Source organism: Mandrillus leucophaeus, unplaced genomic scaffold, assembly GCF_000951045.1.
Source record: "Mandrillus leucophaeus isolate KB7577 unplaced genomic scaffold, Mleu.le_1.0 Scaffold146, whole genome shotgun sequence".
Lineage (NCBI taxonomy): Eukaryota > Metazoa > Chordata > Mammalia > Primates > Cercopithecidae > Mandrillus > Mandrillus leucophaeus.
In genome coordinates, this window is record NW_012101432.1 from 1662965 (window position 1) to 1690932 (window position 27968).

The following is a 27968-nucleotide window of genomic DNA, read 5'->3' on the forward strand; positions in this document are numbered from 1 at the left end:
TTATATAAGAATCAAACTTCAGGTCTTCGTAGTCTGTATATTTATACCTAAATATCATTGGTAGTCTATAGTTTTTCAAGTTAGAGAAGAGATACTCATTTTACTTACCATGTATAGGATTCATAAAGACAGTAAAGTAATTAGGATTAAAATAATAGTGAGTAAGATAATTAATACTGTTTCTACTTCTTAAGCATCTATTTTGTGTGGGTTAGTTTAGTTGTTAGTGTTAGTGAAATAACATAAAGGACTAAAGAGCTAATTAAGAAAATGGTTATTACAGTGTGATTGTGTAAGTGTAGTTCTTCTATAATAGATGATGCTGCATCTTGAAAGCCTGACTGGAATAGGTATACCACAATGATATAAAGAATTTTAACTTGTAAATTAACTTTGACAAAGTTATGTAACATTTTTACTAGTATCTTGCTTGTTGAAAAAGTCATAATGGTTATGAGGCTAGCCTGAAACTAGTTATAGGGGGTTTGACTCCTTGCTTTCTTATTTTTAGCTTCTATGTACGTGGGCTTTTTGATTGTATAATATGGTTATGGGTGGCCATGAAATCATTCGAGATTTTTAGATGAAAGTTCCACTACTGAGACTTCCCATTTTGAAGTGAAGCCTTCTCAGATTATGAAAATTATTAATATTACTGTTATTAATTAAATAAATGAGCCTATTGATGAAATGGTGTTTCATGTTGTATATACATTAGGGCAGTGACCTATAGTGGACCAGAAGTGTAAGGTCTTACACTTTAGTTTCTGAAAAAAATATTTAAAATATTATTTTGAACTCATAGATTTAAACATTTGATAGGCTGCAATCCATTGCAATCCATTGCAGGTTTTAATCTTTGTTAAAATGTGTTGGTCTATTTTATGTGAAATTAATTTGTCTGAATTTTTTGCCGGAGAATTGGCTTAGAAAACTCTTCTAGCTTGACAGATTCACACCTCTGATGTTTTCATTTGGGGTGTGTGTGTGTGTGTGTGTGTGTGTGTGTGTGTGTGTGTGTGTAGTATAATGGAATGCTTTTTAAGATTTCCTGGGGTCCTGTCCCGGAAGAGATACTTGGCTGGTCAGTTTTGAGCGTTCATAGTGGTTAGGCTGCTCCGGGCCCTTTAGATCTTACCATGAATCCCGAAATGAGAAAAACCCTCCCAGTTTCAATTGCTATTCTCAAATTGTCTCTGCACACTACCAGATTTTTGTACTAAAACTATATTTTATTTATAATGTTCACATCTATATTCATGAATGAGATTAGACTGTAATTTTTCTTTTTCATAATGTCTTTGTCAGGTTTTATTGTCAAGGCCATTATGTCCTCATGAAATGAATTGGGAAACATTCTCTGTCTTCCATTTAATCCTTGTTAATTATATCTTTAAGTTATTCAAGCTTTTTGAAGTTTCTTAGATTAGAAGATATATCCTTTTTTTCACTTGCTTTATTGTGGAAGATATTGTATATGTATTGAATAATTATATATATATATAATATATATAGTGTTATGGACTGAATGTATGTCCCCTCAAATTCATATGTTAAAATCCTAATCCCCAGTGTGATGTTATTTGGAGGCATTGCCTTTGGAAGATAATTAGGGTTAGATTAGGTCATGAGGGTAGGACTGTTATAATGATGGGATTAATGCCCTTATAAAAAGAGAAAGAGACACAAGATCCATCTCTTTCCACCATGTGAGGATATAAGAAGGCCATCTGCAAACAAGGAAGACTACTCTCACCAGACACTGGATCTGCCAGCACCTTGATCTTGGACTTCCTGACCTCTAGAACTGTGAGAAATAAATGTCTATTGTTTGGGGGAGGGATAGCATTAGGAGAAATAACTAATGTAAATGATGGGTTGATGGGTGCAGCAAACCAACGTCACACATGTATACCTGTGTATCAAACCTGCACGTTGTGCACAAGTACCCTAGAACTTAAAGTATATTTTTAAAAAGTCTGTTTAAGTCACCCCGTCTATTGTATTCTGTTATAGCAGCTCAAACTGACTAAGACTTGTGGTTTAAATAGTAAGAGTAATATATATTGAATAATTTCTATAACATGTATATATAGCCTAAATAATGATAATAAGCCCATTGTGTACATATTTATGATTCAGGTTAATAAATACACCACCAGTAATATCAGAAATATGTTTTGTGTACCCTTCTGAGATTACATCCCTCTCCTTAACTGTCTCCAGGTGACTAGTACCTTGATTTTTGTTGTAATCATTCCCTTTCCTTTGACTGTATCCCTAGACAATATATTGTTGGTTTGTCTCTTTAGAACATTTTATAAATGGATCACGTTGCATGTATTCTTCTATGAATCATACCATATATATTCTTCTGTCACTTGCTTTTTTCATTCATAATTGATTTCTTTAGGCTGGAAAAGATGAAAAAAGAATATAGAAATCTGAATACATGGATAGACAAAGCTAACTATTTAGAAAGCATTCTAATGCCAAAATTGGAACATAAGGATTCTAAGGTAATTGACATAATACATTCTCCTATATATAGCTTTTAATGCTTTTTATTAAGAATGGGATTATGATAATTTAAAATGATGATCAATTTTTTTGTCCTTGATATAATAAAATACTTTCCATGGTTCAGGTACTTACCTGTTTTGATAATGTGCCATTCAATGAATATTTATTGATAATTTGTAAGGTTTAATAGTTATTGATAATTTATAAGGGTATAATTCATATACCATACAAATGACCCATTTATAGAACTCAGTGACCTTTAGTATATTCACTGAGTTGTGTATCCATCACCACAGTGAATTTTAGAACATTTTTATCACCTGCAAAAGCAACCCCATACCCTTTAGCCAACACCTCCCAATTTTTCCACCCCCTCCACTAGCCCTAGGCAGCAATTAGTCAACTTTCTAACTCTATAGCTTTAGCCTATTCTAGATATTTCATATAAATAGAATCATACAATATGTTGTCCTTTGTGATTTGCCTCTTTTGCCTGCCATATTTTTAAGTTTCACCCCTGTTGTAGCATGTACCAGTACTTCATTTTTTTCTCTCTCCAGATAACATTCCATTATTTGGATATACCACATTTTGTTTATGCATTCATCAGCTGATAGGCATTTAGGTTGTTTCTATTTAAAAGCTATTCCCATAATGCTGCTATGAACATTTATGTGCAAGTTTATGTGTGAACAAATGTTTTCAATTCTCTTGGGTATATATAAAGGAGTGGAAGCAGGATTGTGTAATTATGCCCTGTTTAGATTTACGAGGAGCTTCCAAACTGCTTTCCACTGCAGCTGCATCATCGTACCTTCCAACCAGCAATGTATGAAGGATCAAAATCTTCATCTACCCTTTTTAACTTTTAAAAATTATTATTATATCCATCCTAGTGGGTTTGAAGTGGTATCTCATTGTGGGTTTGATTTGCATTTCTCTAATGACTAATGATGTGAACATCTTTTCGTGTGTTTACTGGACATTTGTATATCTTCCTCAGATAAAATTTATTCAAATCCTTTGCCAGTTTTAAAGTTGAGTTATTTTTCTTTTTATTGTTAAGTTGTAAGAGTTCTTTGTATTTTCTGGACATTAAACCCTTATCAGAAATGTGAGTAAGGTTTAATATTTAGAAATACACTCTAACCTATACATGTTGACTTGGAAATAAAGGATTCATAGCTCTCTCAATGGATGGATAAAACATTGACTATGATCACAGTCTAAAATGGTAGTTATAACATATTGATATTTTCATGTTTTTTAATGCCTCTGTGATAAATGGGCAGAGTTGTGCTGCTTTTGAATAAACTGATTAGTATTTACCAATACACTATTCATATTTTGGAGACACTTTGGAGGACTTTTTATTAAAGGGACTAAGAACTTAGGGTTCTTATTAAAAGATCATTTTTAATAAGATCATTTTTAATATTTTTTAAGTGCCCACTGATCACTTTACCTTATAATTCTCCTTGGAATTTTGTAAAGAGACACATCACTTTTAAGTTATAGGCCAAAATGTATTCTAATAAAAAAAGTAATCTGTTTCCTGGGGGTATCTTCTCATACCCCCTGAAGTTACAATATTATGTAATTTATCTTGTAGTATTTATCTCCTACATCCATCATTCAAATACTCCATCCATTCTTGGATACCCTTTCTTTGGAACATCAACTCCTAGTCAGAGTATGCGGCTCCTTAAAATACTGCTGTTTGAATTGCTTTTCTCACAAACCCATTTCCTTCTCGTCTTCTGTAAATTTGGGTGTGGAGGAAGGTGTATTGTATTAAAAGTGGTTATGAAGGCAGAGGAAAATGTTTTAGTTCTTCAAATATTTTCCCCAATATATTTTCTTTTTTTCTTTTCTTTTTTTTTTTTTTTTTTGCTTCTAGGAAACTAATGTGGATGAGGCATCTGAAAACCGGAAAAGTAATCAATCTGAAGAGAAGCTTGAAAATGTTGCAGGAGTAGGTAAGAAACTAATTTGATTTTTTTTATTAAGATAATTGAAATCAAAGTGATTATATCACAAAAAGACAATTAGTAATATGCTTTAAGTAGATTTCTTTTTTGTTAGGAAACAAATATGCATTTCACTGTAGTTTCGGCATATGGTAGGTGTGATAATTTTAAAGAAAAGTGTTAGGCCCTATTAAGAATATTAAAAAGTTTTAAGGCCCAGCATAGTGGCTCACGCCTGTAATCCCAGCACTTTGAGAGGCTGAGGCAGGTGGATCATGAGGTCAGGAGTTCAAGACCAGCCTGGCCAAGATGGTGAAACCCTGTCTCTACTGAAAATACAAAAAATTTGCCAGGCGTGGTGGCAGGCGCCTGTAATCCCAGCTGCTTGGGAGGCTGAGGCAGGGGAATCACTTGAACTCAGAGGGCGGAGGTTGCAGTAAGCCGAGATGTCGTCACGGCACTCCAGCCTGGGCAACAGAGTGAGATTCCATCTCAAAAAAAAAAAAAAAAAAAAAGTTTTAATGCTGCTTTATTTTATTTTTAAATATTATTATTATTATTATTGTTATTATCATCTGAGACAGGGTCTAGTTCTGCCACTCAGCCTGGAGTACAGTCGCACAACCACAGCTCACTGCAGCCTTAATCTCCTGGGTTCAACCAGTCTTCCCACCTTAGCCTCCCAAGTAGCTGACACTACAGGCACATGCCACTATGCCTAGCTAATTTTTGTATTTTTTTTTGTAGAGAAAGGATTTTGCCGTATTGTCCAGACTGGTCTCAAACTCCTGAGCTCAAGCAGTCTTCCTGCCTTGAATTCCCAAAGTGCTGGGATTACATGCATAAGCCACCACGCTTGGCCAATGCTCTTTTATTTTTTTAAGAATGAGAAAAAAGTTAAAATATTAACTATGACCTGTGAAAAGGCATTTTTATTAGAGATTGTGAACAATAGAGCTATTGGTCTCTTTTATGTAGAGGAGTGTGTTTATGCAGAGGAGTGTGTGTGTGTGTGTGTGTGAAAAAGTGTGGCAGAGGAAGAAGGAGAGGAAATTAGATTAGCGTTACATTTGAGAATTTATCGTAAAGTATCAGTAAGAGATTTAATAAATGGACTGTTGATGCAGTCTTTTAAAAATCTCTTAAATTTACTAAGAAAGCAAGTTAAAGTATAGTACTACACTTTAAAATACGTAATAATATAATGTAAAGTCTTGGATTCTGCAGGCATGGAATGGAATAATGACTTATTGTTTCAAGACTTTTGTCACACATTAATCGTCTCTTTCCTCTCCACTTCTAATTCTCTGGCTATATCAGGCTTTTGAAAGATTCATTTCCTAACTTCTAGGAATCTACCAGCCTAGCAGAGATACTACCTCTTTAGCTAACTCTTTACCTGAAACATTCAAGTTTTAGATATAGGATAATCATAGTTCCTCTCTTCAATATCACTGGAAGAATGGAGGGTAACTTTTTCAATCACTGGTGGTAGCTATCTTTTTTTCTTTTACTTTTTTTTCCACTTACTCAAAGATTGGTTGCATATATATTTACAATGGTTATATCCTCTTGATGTATTGATCCTTTATCATCATATAATGCCATTTTTGCATCTTTTTACAGTTTTTGACTTGAAGTCTATTTTTTATGTGAATATGGCCACTCCTGCTCTTTTTTGGTTTCCAGTTTCATGGAATATCTTTTTGCATTCCTTCACTTTCAGCCTATGTGTGTCCTTAAACCCAAAGTGAGTCTCCTCTACATAAAATACACTTGGGTCTTGTTTTTATGTCTATTCTGCTACTCTGTGTCTTTCAACTGGGGAGTTTAATTCATTTAAAGAATTATTGAATTATTAAGGACTTTTGCCATTTTTTACATTGTTTCTGTCTGTCTTGTAATACTTTTGCCTATCTTTTTCTGTCATGCTATGTTTCCTTGTGTTTCATTGATGTTTTTGTATTGATATGCTTTGGTTCCTTTCTCTTTGCTTCTCGTGTGTCGTCTTTTATTCTCAATAAATATAGATTCAAAACTACTTAACAAAATACTGACAGACTGAATTCAACAGCATATTAAAAGGAGCCAATGGAATTTAACTCCAGGATGCAAGGATGTTTCATCATACAGAAATCAATTAATGTGATACACTACATCGACCGCATGTAGGATTAAAAACCACATGATTATTTCAACAGATGTGAAAAATTATTGGACAAACTTCAACAGCCTTTTAGGATAAACACCTTCAAAAAACTAGATATAGTAATAAAGTAGCTCAATATATTAATAAGAAAGGCTATAAATGAAAAGCCTGTAGCAAATACCATACTCAACAGTGAAAAACTGAACACTTTTCCTCTAAGATCAGAAACAGCTCAAGGATGTTCATTCTGCCCCTTCTGTTAAACATAGTACTAGAAATCCTAGTCAGAGCAATCAGGCAAGAAAAAAAATAGAAAGTATCCAAATCAGAAAGGAAGAAGTAAAATTATCTTTGCAGATGGCAGGATCTTACATACAGAAAATTCTGTAGACTCCATACAAAAAGACCTGTTAGAACCAATAAATGAATTCAGTAAAGTTGCAGGAGATAAAACCAACACAGAAAAATCAGTTGTGTTTCTATACACTAACAATGAACTACCCAAAAAAGAAATTAAGAAAATAATTCCAGTTTACAATAGCATCAGAAAGAATAAAATAATTAGGAATAAACTTTTCAAAGGAGGTGAAAGACCTTGCACACTGAAAACTAAAATACATTGATAATGAAAAAGAAAATAAAGGGAAAGATATCCTGTTTTCTTGAGTTTGAAGATTTAATACTGTGAAAATGTTCATACTACCCAAAGCAGTCTACAGATTCAGTGCAATCTCTATCAAAATTCTAAAGGTATTTTTAACAGAAGTAGAAAAAGCAATCCCAAAATTTATATGGAACCACAGAAGACTCTGGATTGTCAAAATAATCTTGAGAAAGAAGAACAAGGCTGGAGGTATCACACATTCTGATTTCAAAATATATTACAAAAATATAGTAATTAAAATAGCATGGAGTGGCATAAAGATAGACATATAGACCAACAGAATAGAAGAGGGAGCCTAGAAATAAACCCATGTAAATGTGATGAACTGATCTTTGAGAAGTGTGCCAAGAATACACAATAAGGAAAGAATAGTCTTTTCAGCAAATGGTGTTGGGAAAACTGGATATTCAAATGCAAAAGAATTGAAATTAGACTTTTGCTTAACACCATAAACAAAAATCAGCTCTCAATGGATTAATGACTTAAATGTAAGACTGGAAACTGTAAAACTCCTAGAAGAAAACATAGGGGAAAATCTCATTGACATTGGTGTTGGCAATAATTTATTGGATAAGACACCAAAGGCACAGGCAACAAAAGCAAAAACAGACAGTGGGGCTATATCAAATTAAAAAGCTTCTACACAGTAAAGGAAACAACAGAGTGAAGAAGAAACCTACAGAATGAGGGAATATATTTGCGAACCATATATTTGATAAAGGGCTAGTATTCCAAAACATATAAGGAACTTTTTCAACTCAATAGCAAAAAAATTTTTAAAAAGTGGACTGAGCACTTGAATACATATTTATCCAAAGAAGACATTACAAATGTCCAACGGGTGTACGAAAAGGTGCTCATCATCATTAATCATCAGGGAAATACAAATCAAAATCATAATGAGATACGACACCTGTTAGGATGGCTATTACTGAAAAGTCAAGAAGTCGACAAGTGTTGGCAAGGATGTCAAGAAATTCGAACCCTAGTACACTGTTGGGGGAATGTAAAATGATGCAACTGCTTTTGAAAACAGCGTGGAGGTTACTCAAAAAAAATGACAAATAGATAAATCATATGATCCTGCCATTTCACTTCTGGGTGTCTATCCAAAAGAATTGAAATCAGTATCTCAAAGCAGTATTTGCACTCCTATGTTTATTGCCATGTTACTTACTATAGTCAAGATGTAGAAACAACCTAAATGTCATAGATGAATGGATAAAGAAAATGTGGTATACACACATAATTCAGAGACATTGCAGGTTCAGTTCTAGACCACCACAATAAAGCAAGTCATATGATTTTTTTTTTTGTTTTCTAGGGCATATAAACATTATATTTACACTATACTATTGTGTATTAAATAAAGTGTGCAATAGCATTATATAAAAAATCAATGTACATGACTTAATTTAAAAATACTTAATTGCTGGCTGGGCACAGTGGCTCATGCATATAATACCAGTACTCTGGGAGGCCAAGGCAGGAGGATTGCTTGAACCCAAGACTTCAAGGGTGGGGTGCATCAGGTAGGATCATGCCACTACACTTCAGCCTGGGTGGCAGAGCAAGACCCTATCTCAAAAAATAGAGAGAGGCCAGGTGCTGTGGCTCAAGCTTGTAATCCCAGCACTTTGGGAGACCGAGGTGGGCAGATCACCTGAGGTCAGGAGTTCAAGACCAGCCTGGCCAACATTTAGTAGAGACCCTATCTCTACTAAAAATACAAAAATTAGCCAGGCGTGGTGGCTCACACCTGTCGTCCCAGCTACTTAGGAGGCTGCTGAGACATGAGAATCTCTTGAACCTGGGAGGTGGAGGTTGCAGTCAGCTGAGATCACGCCACTGCATCTAGCCTGGGCAACACAGTGAGATGAGACTCCATCTCATATATATATATACACACACACACATATATATACACACACACACATATATATACACACATATATGAAGTTGTTTGGGTTTTCTTGTAAATTATATATATATTTTTATATATGATCATCTGAGCCTTCAGTGAGTTGCAATATTTTTGCTGCTGGAGGGTCTTGCCTTGATCTTAATGGCTGGGACTGATCAAGGTGGTAGTTGCTGAAGGTTGGGGTGGCTGTGGCAATTTTAAAAAATAAGACAACAATGAATTTTGCTGCATCAGTTGGCTCTTCCTTTCATTAAGGATTTCTCTGTAGTATGCGATGCTGTTTGATAGCATTTTACCCACAGTAGAACTTCTTTCAAAATTGGAGTCAGTCCTCTTAAACCCTGCTGCTGCTTTGTCAACTAAGTTTATATAGAATTCTAAATCCTTTGTTGTCATTTTAGCAGTGTTCACAGCATCTTTGGCAGTAGATTCCATCTCAAGAAACCACTTTCTTTGCTCATCCATAAGAAGCAATTCCTCATCCATTCAAGTTTTATAATGACATTGTAGCAATTTACTCACATCTTCAGGCTTCACTTCTAATTATAGCTCTCTTGCTATTTTCATCACATCTGCAGTTACTTTCTCTACTGAAGTTTCACTGAACATCTTAAAGTCATCCATGAGGGTCGTAATCAACTTCTTCCAAATTCCTGTTGATGTTTTGAGCTCCTCTCCTGAAGCACAAATGCTCTTAATGGCATCTAGAATGGTGAATCCTTTGCAGAAGGTTTTCTGTTTACTTTGCCAAGATCCCTCAGAGGAATTATGTAGGGCAGCTAAAGCCTTATAAAATGTATTTCTGAAATAAGAGGACTTGGAAGTTGAAATTACTCCTTGATCTGTGAGCTGCAGAATGGATCTGTGTTAGCAGGCATGAAAACAACATTAATGTCCTCAGACATTTCCATCAGAGCTCTTGGATGACCAGTTGCATTGTCACTGAGCAGTAATATTTTGAAAGGTATCTTTTTTCTGAATAGTAAGTCTCAACAGCGAGCTTAAAATATTCAGTAAACCATGCTGCAAACAGATCCGTGGTCATCCATGCTTTGTTGTTCCATTTATAGAACACAGGCAGAGTAGACTTGACATAAATGTTAAGGGCCCTAGGATTTTTAGAATGGTAAATGAGCATTGGCTTCAATTTAAAGTCAGCAGCTGCAATAGCCTCTAACAAGAGAGTTGGCCTATCCTTTGAAGCATTGAAGTCAGGCATTGAGTTCTCCTCTCTAGCTATGAAAGTCCTAGATGACGTCTTCTTCCAGCATAAGGCTATTTCATCTACAATAAAAACCTATTTAGTGTAGCCACTTTCATCAGTTATCTTAGCTAGATCTTCTGGGTAACTCGCTGCAGCTTCTACATCAGCACTTGGCTGCTTTACCTTGCACTTTTGTGTTACAAAGATACTGTCTTTCCTTAAACCTCATGAACCAACCTGTGCTATCTTCAAGGTTTTCTTCTGCAGCCACCTCACCTCTCTCAGCTTGCACTGGATTGAAGAGAGTTAGGGGCTTTCTTTGGATTAGGCTTTGGCTTAAGGGACTGTTTGTGGCTGGTTTAATCTTCTATCCGGACCATTAACATTTTCTCCATATCTGCAATAAGCTGTTTTGCTTTCTTATCATTTGTGTATGGAATAGCACTTCTAGTTTCCTTCAAGAATTTTTTCCTTTGCATTCACAGCTGGGCTGTTTGGTGCAAGAGGCCTAGCTTTTGGCCTGTCTCAGCTTTCAACATGCCTTCCTCAGTAAGCTTAATCATTTCTAGCTTTTGATTTAAAGTGAGGGATGTGCAAATCTTCTTTCACTTGAACACTCAGATTCATTTTGGGGTTATTAATGGCCTAGTTTCAATATTGTTGTGTCTCAGGGAATAGAGAGGCCAAGGAGAGGAAGAAAGATGGGGGAACAGCCGGTCAGTGGCATAGTTAGAACACACACAACATTTATAAATTAAGTTTGCCATCTTACAAAAGTCTAATATCCAGCATTTATAAGGAACTTAAACAAATTTACAAAAAAAAAAAAAAAAAACACCTTGTTAAACAGTGGGCAAAGGACATGAACAGACACTTTTCAGAAGAAGACACACATGTGGCCAACAGGTATATGAAAAAATGCTCAACATCACTGATCATTAGAGAAATGCTAATCAAAACCATAATGAGATACCATCTCACACCAGTCAGAATAGCTATTATTAAAAAGTCAAAAAATAACAGATGCCAGCAAGGTTGCAGAGAAAAAGGAATGCTTATACACTGTTGGTGGGAGTGTAAATTAGTTCAACTACTGTGGAAGACAGTGTGGTGATTCCTCAAAGACCTCAAGACAGAAATGCCATTTGACCCAGCAATCTCATTACTGGGTATATACCCAAAGGAATCTAAATCATTCTTTTATAAGGACACATGCCTGGGTATGTTCATTGCAGTACCATTCACAATAGCAAAGATATGGAATCAAGCTAAATGCCCGTCAATGGTAGACTGGATAAAGAAAATGTAGTACATATACACCATAGAATACTATGCAGCCATAAAAAGAATGAGATCATATCCTTTCCAGGAGCATAGATGGAACTGGAGACCATTATTCTTAGCAAACAAATGCAGGAACAGAAAACTAAATACCACGTGGTCTCACTTATAAGTAGGAGCTAAATGATGAGAGCACATGGACACATAGAGGGGAACAACACACACTGGGGCCTATCAGAGAGTGGAGGGTGGGAGGAGGCCTAGGATCAGGAAAAATAACTAATGGATACTAGGCTTAATACCTGGTGATGAAATAATCTGTACAACAAACCCCCATGACAGAAGTTTACCTATGTAACAAACCTGCACATGTACAATTGAATTTAAAAGTTAAAATTGTTTTTAAAAGTTTGCTATCTTAGATGGGTGTGGTTTGTGGTGCCCCTCAACAATTACAATAGTAACATCAAAGATCACTGGTCATAGAGTACCATAAAAGATATTATAATAATGAAAAAGTTTGAAATATTTTGAGGATTACCAAAATGTGATGCAGAGACACAAAGTGAACACATACTTTTGGAAACATGGCACCAATAGTCTTGCTCAATGCAAGGTTGCCACAGACCTTCAATTTGTACAAAACACAGTATCTGAGAAGTGCAATAAAAAGAGATATGCCTGTGTACATACAATGGGATATCATTCAGCATTTAAAAAGAAGGAAATCCTGCCATATGTGACAACGTGGATGGACCTTGAGGACATTATACTAAGTGAAATAAGCCAGTCACAGAAAGACAAATATTGCATGATGCCACGTATGTGAGGTATATGAAATAGTCAGAGTAGAATGCTGGTTGCCTGAGGCTAGGGGGAGGGGCAAATAGGGAATTGCTTTTCAACAAATATAAAGTTTAAGTTTTGCAAGATGATGAAGTTCTAGAGATCTGCTTTACAACATTGTGCTGATAGTTAACATTATTGTGCTTTACACTAGAAAATTTGTTAAGAGGATAGGTCTCATGTGAATTGTTCTTACCACAATTAAAAGAAAAGAAAAAAAAAGAGCTGAACAAAGTCATATAGTCGTGACCATAGCAAATTTTTTTGCTAGAATTCTGCCTCAGTTATTTATTTTCTTTTTGTCCCTTTTAGGTTTTCCCTTTTTACATGCTAAATATGTATTCCTTATATTTCTAGGAAAATTTTACAAGTATTTCAACCAGCCTTCTTTGAATGGTCCTATTTTGCCTAATTTCATACACCCTTATTCTAGTCTCTTCTTCCAATCCTGGTCCCATCACTTATCATCTGGAATTTATTTCCTCTCAACTTAAAAAAAAATATAGCATGTACCTGTGTTTGTGTCTTGTATTTACGCATCTGAAATGTTATCATTTACCACTCCCCCATCTTCCCAGAGATTCATCAGCTTGTTTATAGTAAGTAGTGTTTATGTTTGGTTAGATGCTTTGATTTAAGTTGCTGTTTGTTTTTAGTGAGAAAAAAATGTAATAGTATTTTATCAATGTGCATACATATGTTTATTTTTTTTACGTAAAATAAAATACCCCCATTAATTTTTAAGCAGATATCCCTCTTGTAAATGAGGAAGCTGAAACTACTCCAAATGAGGTAAGGGAAATTGGAAGAGAACTTTTAATAGTCATTATTTTATAAAGGGATAAAATATTTATAAATGGAGAAATATTTATAGGTAGAGAAAGGCATCTGAGAAGTTACTCAGTTGTTTTACGGTTTCTATTATGGCAATATCTGTATAGTTACACTCTTGAAAGAGCCTTCTGCATAAAATAGTAACATTTAAAAATATGAAGATGGGGACAAAATGTGTTGAGGAAGAGATGAAGGAGAAACAAGAAAAAAGCATGAAGTTCTACATAAGATCTTGGAAATAAATGCCATAGACCTAACTGCAGTTTTTACTCTTTCTCACCAAAATCTTTTATCATATTGTAAACTTTGCACAGAAAATAGTATTCTCTAGTTTATAATAGAAATAAACAAAACATAGAGTTTACATAATATAACTTGCTTTTCAGCTAAATTTACGTAAGGTATTCATTCCATAAAGCAGTGAATCCCCATGTAAACCAATGAAGAGTAAAATGTTCACTTACTGCTTGACAAATAGGATTTAATGATTTCCATTTCTGGGTCAGTGGCTCCCAAATGCCAATTGAAGAGTCATTATGTATTGCTATTTTCCCCAGTTCAAGGAGAGTAAAAGAAGATAATATAGAGAATTTTTCATAAAGCTAAATTTATTTAGTTTAACAGGCCATCCTTTATTTTACAATATTGTTCTTTGTACTGTGGTGCTATTAATATTCTCTTTATTTTCTTATATAGTTGTGATTTATGATATCATTCCTTGTGCGTTTTGCTATTAAAATTTCCTTTGTTTCATGATATATTGGTGGCAGGATAATAATAGTAGAATGTCAGACCCTCAGATTTTTTATTTTGAGATGTTGCTGATTTATAGATTTGGATATATGAGAACCACTGCTTTATCATTTTTATGGATAGTATTCTACAGTCCATGGTTTCAGGCAAGTAAAGAATTTCACATGTTTATTAAGGAATTTAAAATTTATAAATAATAATGGTAATTTGTTATGATAAAGGATAAGAGTACAATTGATTTTGAGTCATTTTCTTAATTTGTAAACTTTTCCAGTCAATAATGATTAATTGGTAGTTTGTTTTATTGCTGTATTTTCTAGTTACTGGATAATGATTCTGAGAAAGGCCTGACTGTACCAACTTTGAACCAATTGGACCAAGATAATTCAACTGCTGATACTTCTAAAAGTGATGAATCAACACCTTCACCCACAGAAGTGCACTCATTGTGCACTATTTCTAACCAGGAAATAATAAAAGCAGGCAGAGTACCACCTTTAGGTGAACGTCAATCAGAAAGCATGCCAGACAGAAAAATGAAAAATGTGTTTTTTCCATCAGAAGTAAAATTAAAAGATAACTATCCAAGCATTTTAAAAGCAGACTCATCTCTATCAGAGGTAAATTTCAGGAGTATCTGTATAAATCCAAGGAGAAGGAACTTAGTTTCATCTCCAACAGAAATTAGCTGGCAAAACAACAGTCTTAACTTAGCTGAAAGGAAGAACACAGGCTTAGTTTCCACCAGATTAAAAATTAAAAGGTAGCTTTCAAAGCCAAGACCCAAAAGAAGGCCTTGAGCTCAAGGTGTCTGCCCTTATATTAGAAGTGTAAGACTAGGGACACAAAATAATCTATTTAAAAAAATTAAATACGAATAAATTGAAAATGCCTTCAAATGTCTCCAAGTGGAAATGTGTCTAAGTATATTAAATATTCCTACTTTACTTATATCAATCAAGAAATATGGATAAAAAACTTTCAAGAAAAGCAAAGTGATTTGAGATGCCAGTAATACAAATTAATCTCATGGGTTGGTAATTCAGCTGAAAGTGTAACAACAATAACAAAATGTAAATTCAAAGGAAATTTAAAAGCCTGGGAAGTTATTTCAGTGGAAATTCTTAATACAACTATTATATTATAGGAAGTAGCATATGTTCTCCTTATTACAAATAATTTTATAGTTTAAAATGAGAATAAGTGTGTGAATTTAAAGGTACATCAAATTCTAGACTTTCTCAAAATGACAACATTCTACTTACATCTTTATATCTTATTGGAATCACTATTACAGTTAGTTCATCAAATGATATAAAAAGATACATAGGTCAGAAGATAAAGATTTTGAGTTCTAAGTAAGATTATGCTTCTAAATACTAGCTTGGGCATCTAAGTCTCTAGATCTATTTCTCTCATTATTTGAATGGTAGATCAGACTAGGTCATTTCTAAATTCTTTCCCAAATTTCAAAAGGTATAATTTTAACTGGGAATTATTCTCAATTACCTATGTCAATAGCTTAATTAATACAACTTAAAAATAACATTCTTGTTTTTTCTAAATGTTCTGAAAGCAATGCACAGTCACAGAAAATTTAGAAAATGGAGAGAAATATAAAAGAGAAAATAAAAGCAGTTATAATTCTACTGCTACATTTAACAATTTTATTTTCTTTTAGTCTTTCTTATGCATATATGCATATATCTTTTATGAATTTTAAAAGCTTGAATCAAAATAGACATATAATTTTTATTTTTTGACTTTACATGCATGCCACCTGAATTTTCTTAAAAATTTGCAAGATGTAGAATGTCCTCAAATATTAATATTCCATAAGTTTTTAAACAGTTTTCATATTGCTGGAATTAAGTTTGAAATTAACATTCTTTTGCTTATTTATTTGGATCTGTGGATCTGTGATTATCTCCTAATGTATTTACAGAAATGGCATGCTAACAAATTGCTCTCCAGAAAGACTGTACCACTTTACATTCTTACCAACAGTATTTGAGTATTAATGGTCTTTTAAATAATGATTAACACTTTTTCTTGCTCATTAGTCATTTTGGTTTTCCCTGCTATGAGTAGACAGATCATGTCCTTTGTCCATTTTTTTCTTTTGAAGACTTGGGGCTTTTGTTTAGGTTTTATAATGAGTTCTTTTGATTTTAAGGTATTAACCACTTGTATAGGCACATAGTTTGTAGTTTACCTTTTAATTTATGTATTACATTCAATCTGACTTCCAAAATATTCAATTTTCACTTGATAAGTAAGTTATTTATTGCTATATAACAAACCACTCCAAAACCAAGTGGATTGAAAAAAACATTTTATTATCTCTCAAGATACTGGGGGGTTGACTTGCTTGTTGGGCAGTCCTTCTGCTCCACTTAATGTTGGATGTTAGATGGACTTACAGTTATCTAGGAGCTTGATTGATTTGGAACACTCATGACGACTCACTTACATGTCTGACACCTTGAATAGCTGTTAAGGCTGGGCTCAGCTGGGATGCAAGAACATCTGGTTTGATGTGTCTGTTTCCTTCTTTCTGTCTCACATATATATGTGTGTGTGTATATGTGTGTGTGTATATATGTGTGTGTGTGTATATATATACACACACCTCAGATTAGATAGATAGATAGATAATATATAGATCTTTCTTTCCATGTAATCTTGGGAATTATCCTTCTCTCTCTCCATGGGGCTTCTTCTTGTGGTCTTTCTATATAATCTGTCTAACAAGGCTGCTGAGCTTTTTATGTGGCAGCTCAAGGCTTCCAAAATGCAAAAACAGAAACTTCAGGTCCTCTTAAGACATAGGCTTGGGATGAGCACAGGGTCACCCTCACTACCTTCTGTCGATTACAGCAAGTCCCATGCTCAGTCCTGATTCAGTATGGGAGGGGACTACAGAAGGGCATGAATCTTGGGAGGAGTTGTACATCAGGGACCATATTTGGAGATTAACTAAGTTCCAAGTAAGTCATATTCCTCCTACATGCAAAATATACTCACTTCACTCCCAAGATCCTCAATGTCATGCTATTACTGTATCAAGCTCAGGCTTGAACTACAAAATTTTATTATCTAACTAAGGTTCATGTGGGTGAGGCTCCTTAGGTATGACTCCTCTCAAACTTAAAATCTATGAATTGAAGAGACCAGTTATCTGTCCCCTACATACAATGACAAGCCAACAACAGGAAAATTGGAACAGACACTTCCGTTATAAAGGTAGAGGGAGGGAAAACATGAGGCATACATCAGTCAGTTGACCATAGTAATTCTGAAGTTCTTGGCCTTGCCCTCACGTTTTAGCCTTACCCTTTGAATAATCCTTTTTCCATAAGAAATACTTTTGTTTGTAGTTGTAGCCCATGTTCTGTGTGTGGGAAGTTGAAAGTTCAAATGTGTCTTTTCATTTTTGCTTTCATTGAAGACTGAAATTTCACATATGTGTCTTTTCTTTCTAAACTACCCCTGTTCCTTTCAGTCCAAGATGCTATTATTCTCTTAAAGATTTTGTGGGCTTCCTGTGTATCAAATTAAGATCTAAATTAGTCAAATGTTACCCTTCTAAATATCTTCAAGTCAGGCCCCTATTTCCTTGGGCTGAGAGTCAGGGTGCTGTGGCAAAATGTCCTTAAGAAATTTAGAAGTGCCCTTGTCTGGCAAAGAAGGCCTAAGTTGCTACTTAAGATTCTTAAAATAATTTTTGCCTAGCTGAGTAGGCCTATGAGTCACCACCTTAAATCTTTTTGAGGTGTTAACAGATCTTACAGCCATACCCTTGTCATCTTAACCCTGAAACACATTCCTATGAACCCACAACTGAGTCCCCAGTGACTTCTATATTACCAGATGTGGTTATCAGTTCTCAGTCCTCATCTCTGTGACTACTTAGCCACATTTGAAAAAATAGTTCCACCTTTTTTGTCTTGAAACTGATATTTTTCACTGGCCTTTTGTAATATTACATTCGCCTAGTTTTCTTCCTTCTTCATTGGCTACTCTTTGCTGGGGAGGTCTCCTCTTCCAATTTCTAAATGTAAGATTGTCTCACACCCAGTCCTTGTGTTTTATTTTTTCTCTAACCTTTCTAGGTTATTCATTCAGCCCTGTAACTTTAAATATAATTTGTAAATGAATAACTCCCACATCTTGGGGCTCTTCCATGAACTCCCGGAGTGTATATGTAAAAACTTACTTCACTTAGATATCTTATAGAAATGTCAAACTTAACATGGCGAAGACTGAATTCTTAATTTCACCTCCACTAATTTAGATTCTCTCCTCTTAATGTTCCCTATTCATTTAATCTTTTCAGCATATAAACATTCCAGGCATTATTTCTAGGTCAATGAAATGTGTTGTTGAACATAAAAGACAAAAATAAATGTTCTTGTGGAGTTTATATTCTTATAAATGGCACCTCTAAACTATTAAGACCAATACCGTAGGAGTCAACCTTGATATTGTGGTTTCTCTCATCTCTTATATCCAGTCCACCATCAAGTCTTGTTAATTCTGTATTCAAAATATATCTGAAATCCACCACTGTCATTGCTATCACCTTGACTTAGACCAAGCTACTTTCATCTCTCCTGTCTGCTATAAAAGCTGAGTTTTCCTGCTTCCAATTTTGCCTCTGTCTAGTTTGTTCTTCTAATAGCAGCAAGACCGATCTTGTAAAGATGTAATCTAAATCATGTCACTCCTCTGATCAGTATTCTTCAATGGCATGTTTTCATGCCTGGAATAAAGTCCAAACTTCTCACCATCATCTACAATGCCCCCACTTAATATTTCTGTCCTCATGTGTTAGCATGTTTCCCTTTGTTCACTCTGCTTCAACCACATTAGTCTTCTTATTATTCCTTGAACAAACCAAACTTATTCCAGCCTCAAGGTCTTTCTAATATTTTTCTCCGTCGGGAATGCTCTCCCCCACAGATCTTCTCAGGGTTCATTCATTCACACCATTTAGGACTCTGCTCAGATGTTCCCTCCTTAATGGAGGGCGGGTTGGGGGGCTCCTCTGACCACTCTATGTAAAGTAATTATCTACCCATCCACCCTCCTCCATTCCTAGTATTCTTTCTTCATATATCATTTCCTGGTATCATATTATGTTTCTTTACTCATTTATTGTCTGTTACTCCCATTTGACTTTAAATTACAGATAGTACTGAGATTTAGTCTTATTTACCACTGTATCTTACTATCTAGTAATAATAATGAGTATTTTAAACGCAATACATACATAATTAGACTCATACATAATTAGAGCTCTTACTACTTAGAACTCACCACTAATAGTGATGAGTCCATGTTAGGCAGTAGTAAACATCTGTTGAATTAGTTTAGTTAAAAATACTGCAGGGTCTTGAGGCATTTGCTGTGGAAACTCTGAATATATTATATTATAACTCCTAGGCCTCACTGTATGTAGTTAAGTCAATCACATAGTCATAGGAAATGCAATCATTTTAATACTCAAGGTGAACGAACCATCTAGCTCTGACACACTAAGTGTCAGGCATAAGGCTGCAAGATTATTTCCACAAAGGGCAAGTGGTAAGAGCTCTAATAATGTATGAATCTTTGAGTTTAAAAGCCTGTAGGGTCTGCAGAGGATTAGGGTTAAGGAAGGCAGAGAGTGAAATATGTGACATCATTAACCTCATATCTCCTATTCATCCATTTTATATAACTGCCCTCTTTAAGCCATGAATTCCATTCATTAAATTTGAATCCCTTACTAATGATTGATGGTACTGTTGGAAAATATGCCATAATCTCCCCAAAACGTTGTCCTTGCTAATTCTGTACTTTGAATCAACCAAAACTATGCACGTGAAATGCACCTTGCAATTATTTTATCCACAGCCTTTTTAATTTTATTTTTAATTTTTAATTTTATTTTTTCATAAAAAATTTAATTGACAAATAATTGTGTATATTCATTAGATACAATGTGATCTTATAATCTACGTATATATTATAGAGTTGATCAATATAATTAACATATCTATTTCCTCACCAATTTATCATTTTTTTTGTAGTGAGAACATTAAAAATGTATTTTAGCAACTTGGAAATATACATTATTATTAACTGTGATCACCATGCAGTGGAATAGATTACTAGAACTTATTTCTGCATTTTAAGTGAAACTTCATACCTCTTTGAACAATATCTTTCTTTTTCTCACCTCTTTTCTTCCCATTCACCCAGCCTCTGGTACCCACCTTCTCTGTTTCTATGAGATCAACTTTTTAAGATTTCACACATAAGTGAGATAATGCAGTATTTGTCTTTCTGTGTCTGACTTATTTCATTTTGCATGATGTCTTCCAGTTTTATCCATATTATCACGAATGACAGAATTTTCTTCTTTTTTAAGACTGTGTAGTATTCCACTGTGTACACATTTCTTTATCCATTGATCTGCTGATAGACACTTAAGTTGCTTTCATATCTTGGATATTATAATAGCACAACAGTAAACATGGGGATGCAGATATCTCTTTGATACACCAATTTCAAATCCTTTGGAGATACACCCAGAAGTAGTATTGCTGTACCATATGGTAATTCTATTTTTAGTTTTATTGGGAACCTCCATACTACTTTCTAAAATGGCTGTACTAATTTATATTCCCACAAATAGTGTACAGGGGTTCCCTTTTCTCCATATCCTTGCCAGCGCTTATCATTCTTCTTTTTGATAATAGCTCTTGTAACAGGCGTGAAATGATATCATATTGTAGTTTAAATTTGCATTTCTCTGATGATCAGAGATATTGAGTATTTTTAATCTATCTATTGGCCTTTCATATGTCTTCCTTTGAGCAATGTCTGTTCAGATCGCTTGCTCATTTTAAAATTAGGTTATTTGTTTTCTTGCTTTTGAGTTGTTTGTGTACCTTATATATTTTGAATATTCGCCCCTTGTCAGCTGTATGGTTTGCAGATATTTTCTTCCAGTTCATGTTTTGTCTCTTCACTCTGTTCATTGTTTCCTTTTCTGTACAGAAACTTTTGATTTGATGCAACTCCATTTGTCTATTTTTGCTTTTGATGCCTGCATTTTTGGAGTCCTATCCAATAAATCATTGCATAGACCAGTATTGTGGAGATTTTCCCTTATGTTTTCTTCGATTAACTTTACAATTCCCCATTTCCACATCTTACATTTAAGTCTTTTATACATTTTGAGATGATTTTTGTGTATGGTGTGAGATAAGTGTCCAGTTTCATCTTCTGAGCCATATGTATTTTTCTCAACACCATTTATTAAAGAGTCTGTTTTTTCCCTATTGTGTTTTTGGCATTTTTGTCAAATATCAACTAATTATAAATACTAAATACTTGGGTATATTACTGGGCTGTCTGCCTGTTCCATTGGTTTATGTGTCTTTGTGCCAGTGCCATGCTGTTTTGATTACAATAGCTTTATAACATAATTTGAAACCAGGGAATTTGATGCATCTAGCTTTGTTCTTTTTGCTCGAGATTGCTTGGCTGTTTGGGGTCTTTTATGGTTCCATATGGATTTTAGGATTATTTTTTCTATTTCTGTGAAAAATGACATTGGAGTTTTAGTGGGAATTGGATTGAATCTGTAGACTGCATTGGGTAGTATGGATGTTTTAAAAATATTAATTCTTACAATTCATGAACATGGGCCATATTTCCATTTGCTTGCATCTTCTTTCCTCAGTGTTTCATAGTTTTCCTTGTAGAAGTCTTTTACCTCCTTGGTTAAATTTATTCCTAAGTATTTTATTTTTAGTATAGCTATGGTAAATGGGATTGCCTTCTTGATTTCTTTTTTAGCTAGCTCATTGTGTATAGAAACTACTAATTTTTGTTGTTTTTTTCCTGCCAACTTTTATTTTAGGTTCAGGAGTTACTTCTGCAGGCTTGTTACATGGGTAAATTTCATGTTTCTGGAGCTTAGTGTACAAATTATTTTATCACCCAGGTAGCATATATCGTATCCAATAGGTAGTTTTTCGATACTCACCCTCCTTCCACCCTCCACCCTCAAGTAGGCCCTGGTATCTATTCCCTTCTTTCTATCCAGGTGTATTCAATGTTTAGCTCCCACTTATAAGTGAGAACGTGTAGTATTTCGTTTTCTATTCCTGCATTAATTCCCTTAGGATAATGGTCTTGAGCTGCATCCATGTTTCTGCAAATGACATGATTTCATTTTTTTTATAGTTGCATCAGATTCCGTGGAATATACATACCACATTTGCCTTATCCAGTCTACCACTGATGGGAGTCTAGGTTGATTCCATGTTTTTCCTATTGTGTATAGTGCTGTGATGAACATATAAATGAATGTGTCTTTTTGGTAGAATATTATATTCGTTGGGTATATACCCAGTAATGGGATTTCTGGGTCAAGTGGTAGTTCTGTTTCAAGTTCTTTGAGAAATCTCCAAACAGCTTTTCACAGTGGCTGAAGTAATTTACATTTATATCAACAGTATATAAGCATTCCCTTTTCTCCACAGCCTCACCAGCAGCTATTGTTTTTTGACTTTTTAATAATAGCCATTCTGAATGGTGTGAGTTGTTAACTCATTGTGGTTTTGATTTGCATTTCTCTCTGATGATGAGTAATGTTGAGCCAACTCTCCAAGCAGCTCTCCCTGCCAGCTCAAATGTCTGTGGGGGTCATGGGGTCACCTGCAGCTAGGATTCTGGAGATCCATGTTGAGAGTGGGCCACTCTATACCTATTTAACCTACCCTTTCCTTAGAAGCTGCTTGAGGCCAGGAATGAGTCCTTGTGCTTGGCAACCCCATGCGGGGTTCCCAGCTTCCTCCCACTTCAACCAGAGTCCACATTCTCCCTCCATCCACTCTCAATGTCTTCCTTCCAAAGATCTGCCTGGAGTGTGCTGGTCTTCTTGATGATCTTATCTTGGTGAAGGAAGCTCTTCCTGGCTGTGTCTAGTTGGCCATCCTGGCTCCTCTTCCTGGATTTTTGTATGTTGATTTTGTATCCTACATTTTTACTGAATTCATTGATCAGTTCTAAGAATTTTTGGTAGAGTCTTTACATTTTTCTATGTATAAGATCATGTTTCTGCAAACAGGGATAATTTGACTTCCTCCTTTCCAATTTGGATGCCCTTAATTTCTTTCTCTTGCCTAATTACTCTGGCTAGAACTTCCAGTACTATGTTTAATAAAAGTAGTTAGAGTGGGTGGTGTGGTGTTGTCTTGTTCCGTTTCTTAGTTGAAAGCTTTTCCCCCATTCAGTATGATATTAGCTGTGGGTTTGTCATGTATGGCCTTAATTGTATACTGAATTGTATTAAATACATTGAATTGAGTATTGAGGTTCTTTCCTTTTATACCTAATTAAGAATTTTTATCATAAAGGGATGCTGAATTTTATCAAATCCTTTTTCTAATCTATTGAGATAATACGGTTTTTGTCTTTCTTTCTGTTGATGTTATGTATCATGTTTAGTGGTTTGCACATGCTGAACCATCCTTGAGTTCCTGGGATAAATCCCACGTGATCATGTTGTATTAATGGATTTGATTTGCTAGCATTTTGTTTAGGACTTTTGCATCTACATTGATCAGGGATATTGGCCTGTAGTTTTCTTTTTTTGTTGTGTCATTGTCTGCTTTTGGTATCAGGGTGATGCTGGTCTCATACAATGAGTTAGGAAGAGTAATATGGTTTGGATTTGCGTCCCAGCCCAAATCTAATGTCAAATTGGATGAGGGGCCTGGTGGGAGGTGAGTGGATCATGGGGGAGGATTTCTTTCTTGCTATTCTCATGGTAGTGAGTGAGTTATCGGGAGATGTGATGGTTTAAAAGTGTGGGCACCTCTTTCTGTGTGTCTCTTTCTCTCTCTCCCTCTCTCTCTCTCCTGCCACCATGTGAAGAAGGTGCTTGCTTTTCCTTGCCTTCTACCATGATTGTAAGTTTCTGGAGACCTCCCAGCCATGCTTCCTGTTAAGCCTGTGGAAATGTGAGTCAATTAAACCTCTTTTCTTCATAAATTACCCAGTCTCAGGTAGTTCTTTATAACAAGTGTGAGAACAAACTAATACAAGGAGTTTTATCTGCTTTAATTTTTTGGAATAGTTTGAGAAGAATTGGTATTAATCTTCTTTAAACTTAGGTAGAATTCAGAGGTTAAGCAATTTGGTCCTGGACTTTTCTTTGTTAGGAGATGTTTTACTACTAATTCAGTCCCATTACTTCTTATTGGTCTGTTCAGACTTTCTATTTCTTCTTGGTTCAATCTTGGTAGGTTGTATGTTTCCAGGAATATATCCATTTCCTCTGGTTTTTCAAATTTATTGATACGTTCTTGTTCATGGTAGTCTATAATGATTTTTTTTTTTTATTTCTGTGGTATCCATTTTGATGTCTCTTCTTTTTTTCCTTTTGTCTTTTTTTTTTTTTTTTTTTTTTTTTTTTGAGACAGAATCTCATTCTGTTGCCCAGACTGGATTGCAGTGGCACGATCTTGACTCACCACAACCTTCGCTTCCCAGACTCAAGCAATTCTCTTGCCTCAGCCTCCCTACTATCTTGGATTACAGGCATGCGCCACTACCGCCCAGATAATTTTTCTATGTTTAGTAGAGATGGGATTTCACCGTGTTGGCCAGGCTAGTCTTGAACTCCTGACCTCAAATGATCCACCCGCCTCAGCCTCCCAAAGTGCTCGGATTACAGGCATGAGCCACCACGCCTGACCCTCAATGAACTTTAATTCTTAATTTCTTTCTTCACCCAGTGGTTATTCAGGAGTATGTTGTTTAATTTCCATGTATTTGTATAATTTTAAATGTTTCTCTTATCGATTTCTAGATTTATTCCATTGTGGTCAGATAAGAGACTAGATAAGATTTCAATTTTGAAAATTTTTTGAGACTTGTTTTGTGTCCTAACATATGGTCATTCCTGAAGAATGTTCTGTGTGCTGATGAAAAGAATGTATTTTCTGCAGCTGTTAGGTGAAATGTACTATAAATGTCTGTTAAGTCCCTTTGTTCTATGCTGTAGTTTAAATCCAATGTTTCTTTTTTATTTTCTTTCTAGGTGATCTCTCCAGTGCTGATAATGGATTGCTGAAGTCTCCATCTATTATTGTATTGGGGCTTTTCGCTCTCTTTAGATCTAATAATATTTGCTTTATGTATCTGGGTGCTGTGGTATTGGGTGCATATATATTTACAATTGTTATTCTCTTGCTGACTTGATCCTTTTGTTATTATTATATAATGTTCTTCATTGTTTCTTTTGACAGCTTTTTACTTGAAGTCTGTTTTGTCTGATATAGGTATAGCTATCCCTGCTTGGTTTTTGTTTCTGTTTGTGTGGAGTATCTTTTTCTATCTCTTTGCTTTCAAGTGTTTGCCAGTGAAGTGATTCTATTTTAGGCAACATATATTTGCATCTTGTTACGTTTATCCATTCAACCAGTGTATGTTTTTTAAATTGGCATTTAATTCATTTACTTTCAAGGTTATACTTGATAGGTGAAGACTTTTTTTTGTCTGCCTGTGTTATTTCAAAGGACCTGTCTTCAAATTCAGAAATTTTTAAATTCTGCTTGGTCTAGTCTGATGTTAAAGCTCTTGATTATATTTTTTATTTCATTCATTTAATTATTCATAGCATTCCTGTGGTTCTTTTTTTAATGATATCTATCTCTTTGTTGAAGTTCTCATTCAAATCATGATTTTTCCCCGATTTCATTGAATCATCAATCTGTATTCTCTTGTATCTCAGAGTTTCTTTAAGATTATTATTTTGAATATTTTTCTGGAATTTTATATATTTCCTTATGCTTCGGGTCTGTTACTAGAGAATTATTGTGTTCCTTTGTGTCACGTTTCCTTGCTTTTTCATGCTTGATATGTCTCTATGTAGATTTCTACATATCTGGTGTAATAGTCACATCTTTTGGGGAAGGTTTTGTAGGGAAAGACTTATTTGTTTAGATGGGTCTTGGGTGTTGGTTCAGGTAGGGTATGTTGGATTTGATTCTGGGTGTACACAGTAGTGTAGTCACCATGTAGTTTCTTTAGCTGTAATCTGTGCTTGTGTCATTTGCATCTCAGTGGCCTAGGTTGGCAGAGTTCATGGCAGTGGTGGTGCAGCTTTGCTGGTGGTGGGCAAAGCTTCTTCCTACCCCAGGAAGGAAGGAAAAGTCACCTAGATTCAGCTCATGGGATTTGGGCATAGTTCACAATGGAGAAGGGAACTAAACCTTACAGGTGAGGCTCTTTAGGCCAATTTAACTGACGTAACAACAACTGTTGTTGTTCCTACATCTGAATGTATATGAGGAGTTAATGTGTTATATGCTGGATCATCTCCATTTCATAAACATCAGAATCATTGGAAGAGTCATGTGTAAAGAAGTGCTAGTGTGACATACAAATCACTACTCACCTGTCTCCATGTCCCCTTCCAGATGGTTCAATAAAAAAATTTACAGAATCCTAGGAGGACAAAGGGAAACCATGGCCTTCATTTAGGACTTAAAGGCAGCAGAAAAATTAAGAAATGCATTTTCTAAATACAACATTCCTGTATGGCCAGTAAAATTTGCTAATGGAGCTGGAGACTTACAGTGCATTATTACCAACTGAATTCATTTGTTGCCTCCATACCTTAGCTGTTCCAAACATTGTGACTTACTGAATCCATTATACAGACAGCTGACTCTTGGTTTGCTATCTTGGACATTATCAGCATGCCTTTCGTACACCACTGACATCTGAGGACTAAGATCAGTTTGTAAACATTTGTAGTACTCCCTTAAGGATACCTAGTCATCTACCATTTTCCACCAGTGGGTGGGTTGGGATTTAACCTGAATACTTGTACCCTCTGATATCCATAAGTTTCATGTTATAGATGATGTCCTATTGGTTAGCAAGTCAAAAGCCTTAGTCTCAATAGTCATGAATGTGGTATTACCATGTTTCCACTAGCAGTGGTGGCTGATAAGCTCTGACAAAATTAGGTGGACTGCTTACCAGATAAAGTTTATTGCGTCTATCTGGGCAGATTCATAATGGGCTGTCCTTTTGGCAGTCAAAGAAAAACTACTGCCTTTTTGCAGTCCGCCTACCTCCACCCCAACTACCAAAAGAGGAGGCCCAGCACCTTGATGGGCTCTGGGTATAGGAGGTGGCATGTGCCTCACTATGGCCTTAATCTTGGCTAACCTACAGACTGGCATCCTTTTAGTAGGGCCCAGTCCAACAGACTGAGTTAGAAGCTGTCCAGCAAGCTTATGTTAGGGGCCCTGCAATCCTAATGACTTTTTTGAGCTATGAATCTCTGTACTGATTAGAGCCACTGCCTGAAGACACCCTTTGGGGGTTTGGACTTGCTTCCCTCTGACCTAGCTATCAGGTACACTCTTTTTGAAAAGTAGCTATTACCTTGAGTAACTGCTGAGCTCTTCTCAAGAATGAACACTCAAGCTGTGGAGACCTTGTGACTCTTTGACTTTTTCCCATCTTGAGGTGGGTCAACTTGGCCTCAGCAACTAACAAGGTAGAAAGGGCCCAACAAGCATCACTTGTAAAATGGAAATGGTAGATTCAAGAACACGGACATCCTGGCTCCAGCAGTATTTCATCTTTACAGTAAAAAGTAGCAGTTACCCCTTTGGGGGAAACCTTGCCCTCCACTCTGCTCTCTGAAGAAAATTGCTGGTTCAATAGGGCTTTACTATAAATAATATAGTCCCCTGTTTCTGACTTAGGAGTCTTCTGGCAGCGTCTATAAAACT

At 35.3% G+C, this 27968-nt stretch overlaps 1 protein-coding gene across 3 annotated transcripts in view; it reads left to right on the forward strand.

Annotated features, from left to right (window-relative positions):
- Nucleotides 1-27968, forward strand: part of ALS2CR11 (amyotrophic lateral sclerosis 2 (juvenile) chromosome region, candidate 11) — a 179699-nt gene that overhangs the window by 62412 nt on the left and 89319 nt on the right. For 2 of the 3 annotated variants that reach the window (XM_011974492.1, XM_011974493.1), the window contains exons 10-13: nt 2414-2519; nt 4424-4502; nt 13310-13353; nt 14469-14768. In XM_011974492.1, coding sequence (XP_011829882.1) covers nt 2414-2519; nt 4424-4502; nt 13310-13353; nt 14469-14768 — 529 coding nt within the window. The remainder of the gene's footprint in view (nt 1-2413; nt 2520-4423; nt 4503-13309; nt 13354-14468; nt 14769-27968) is intronic. The other variant, XM_011974494.1, reaches the window with a different exon arrangement.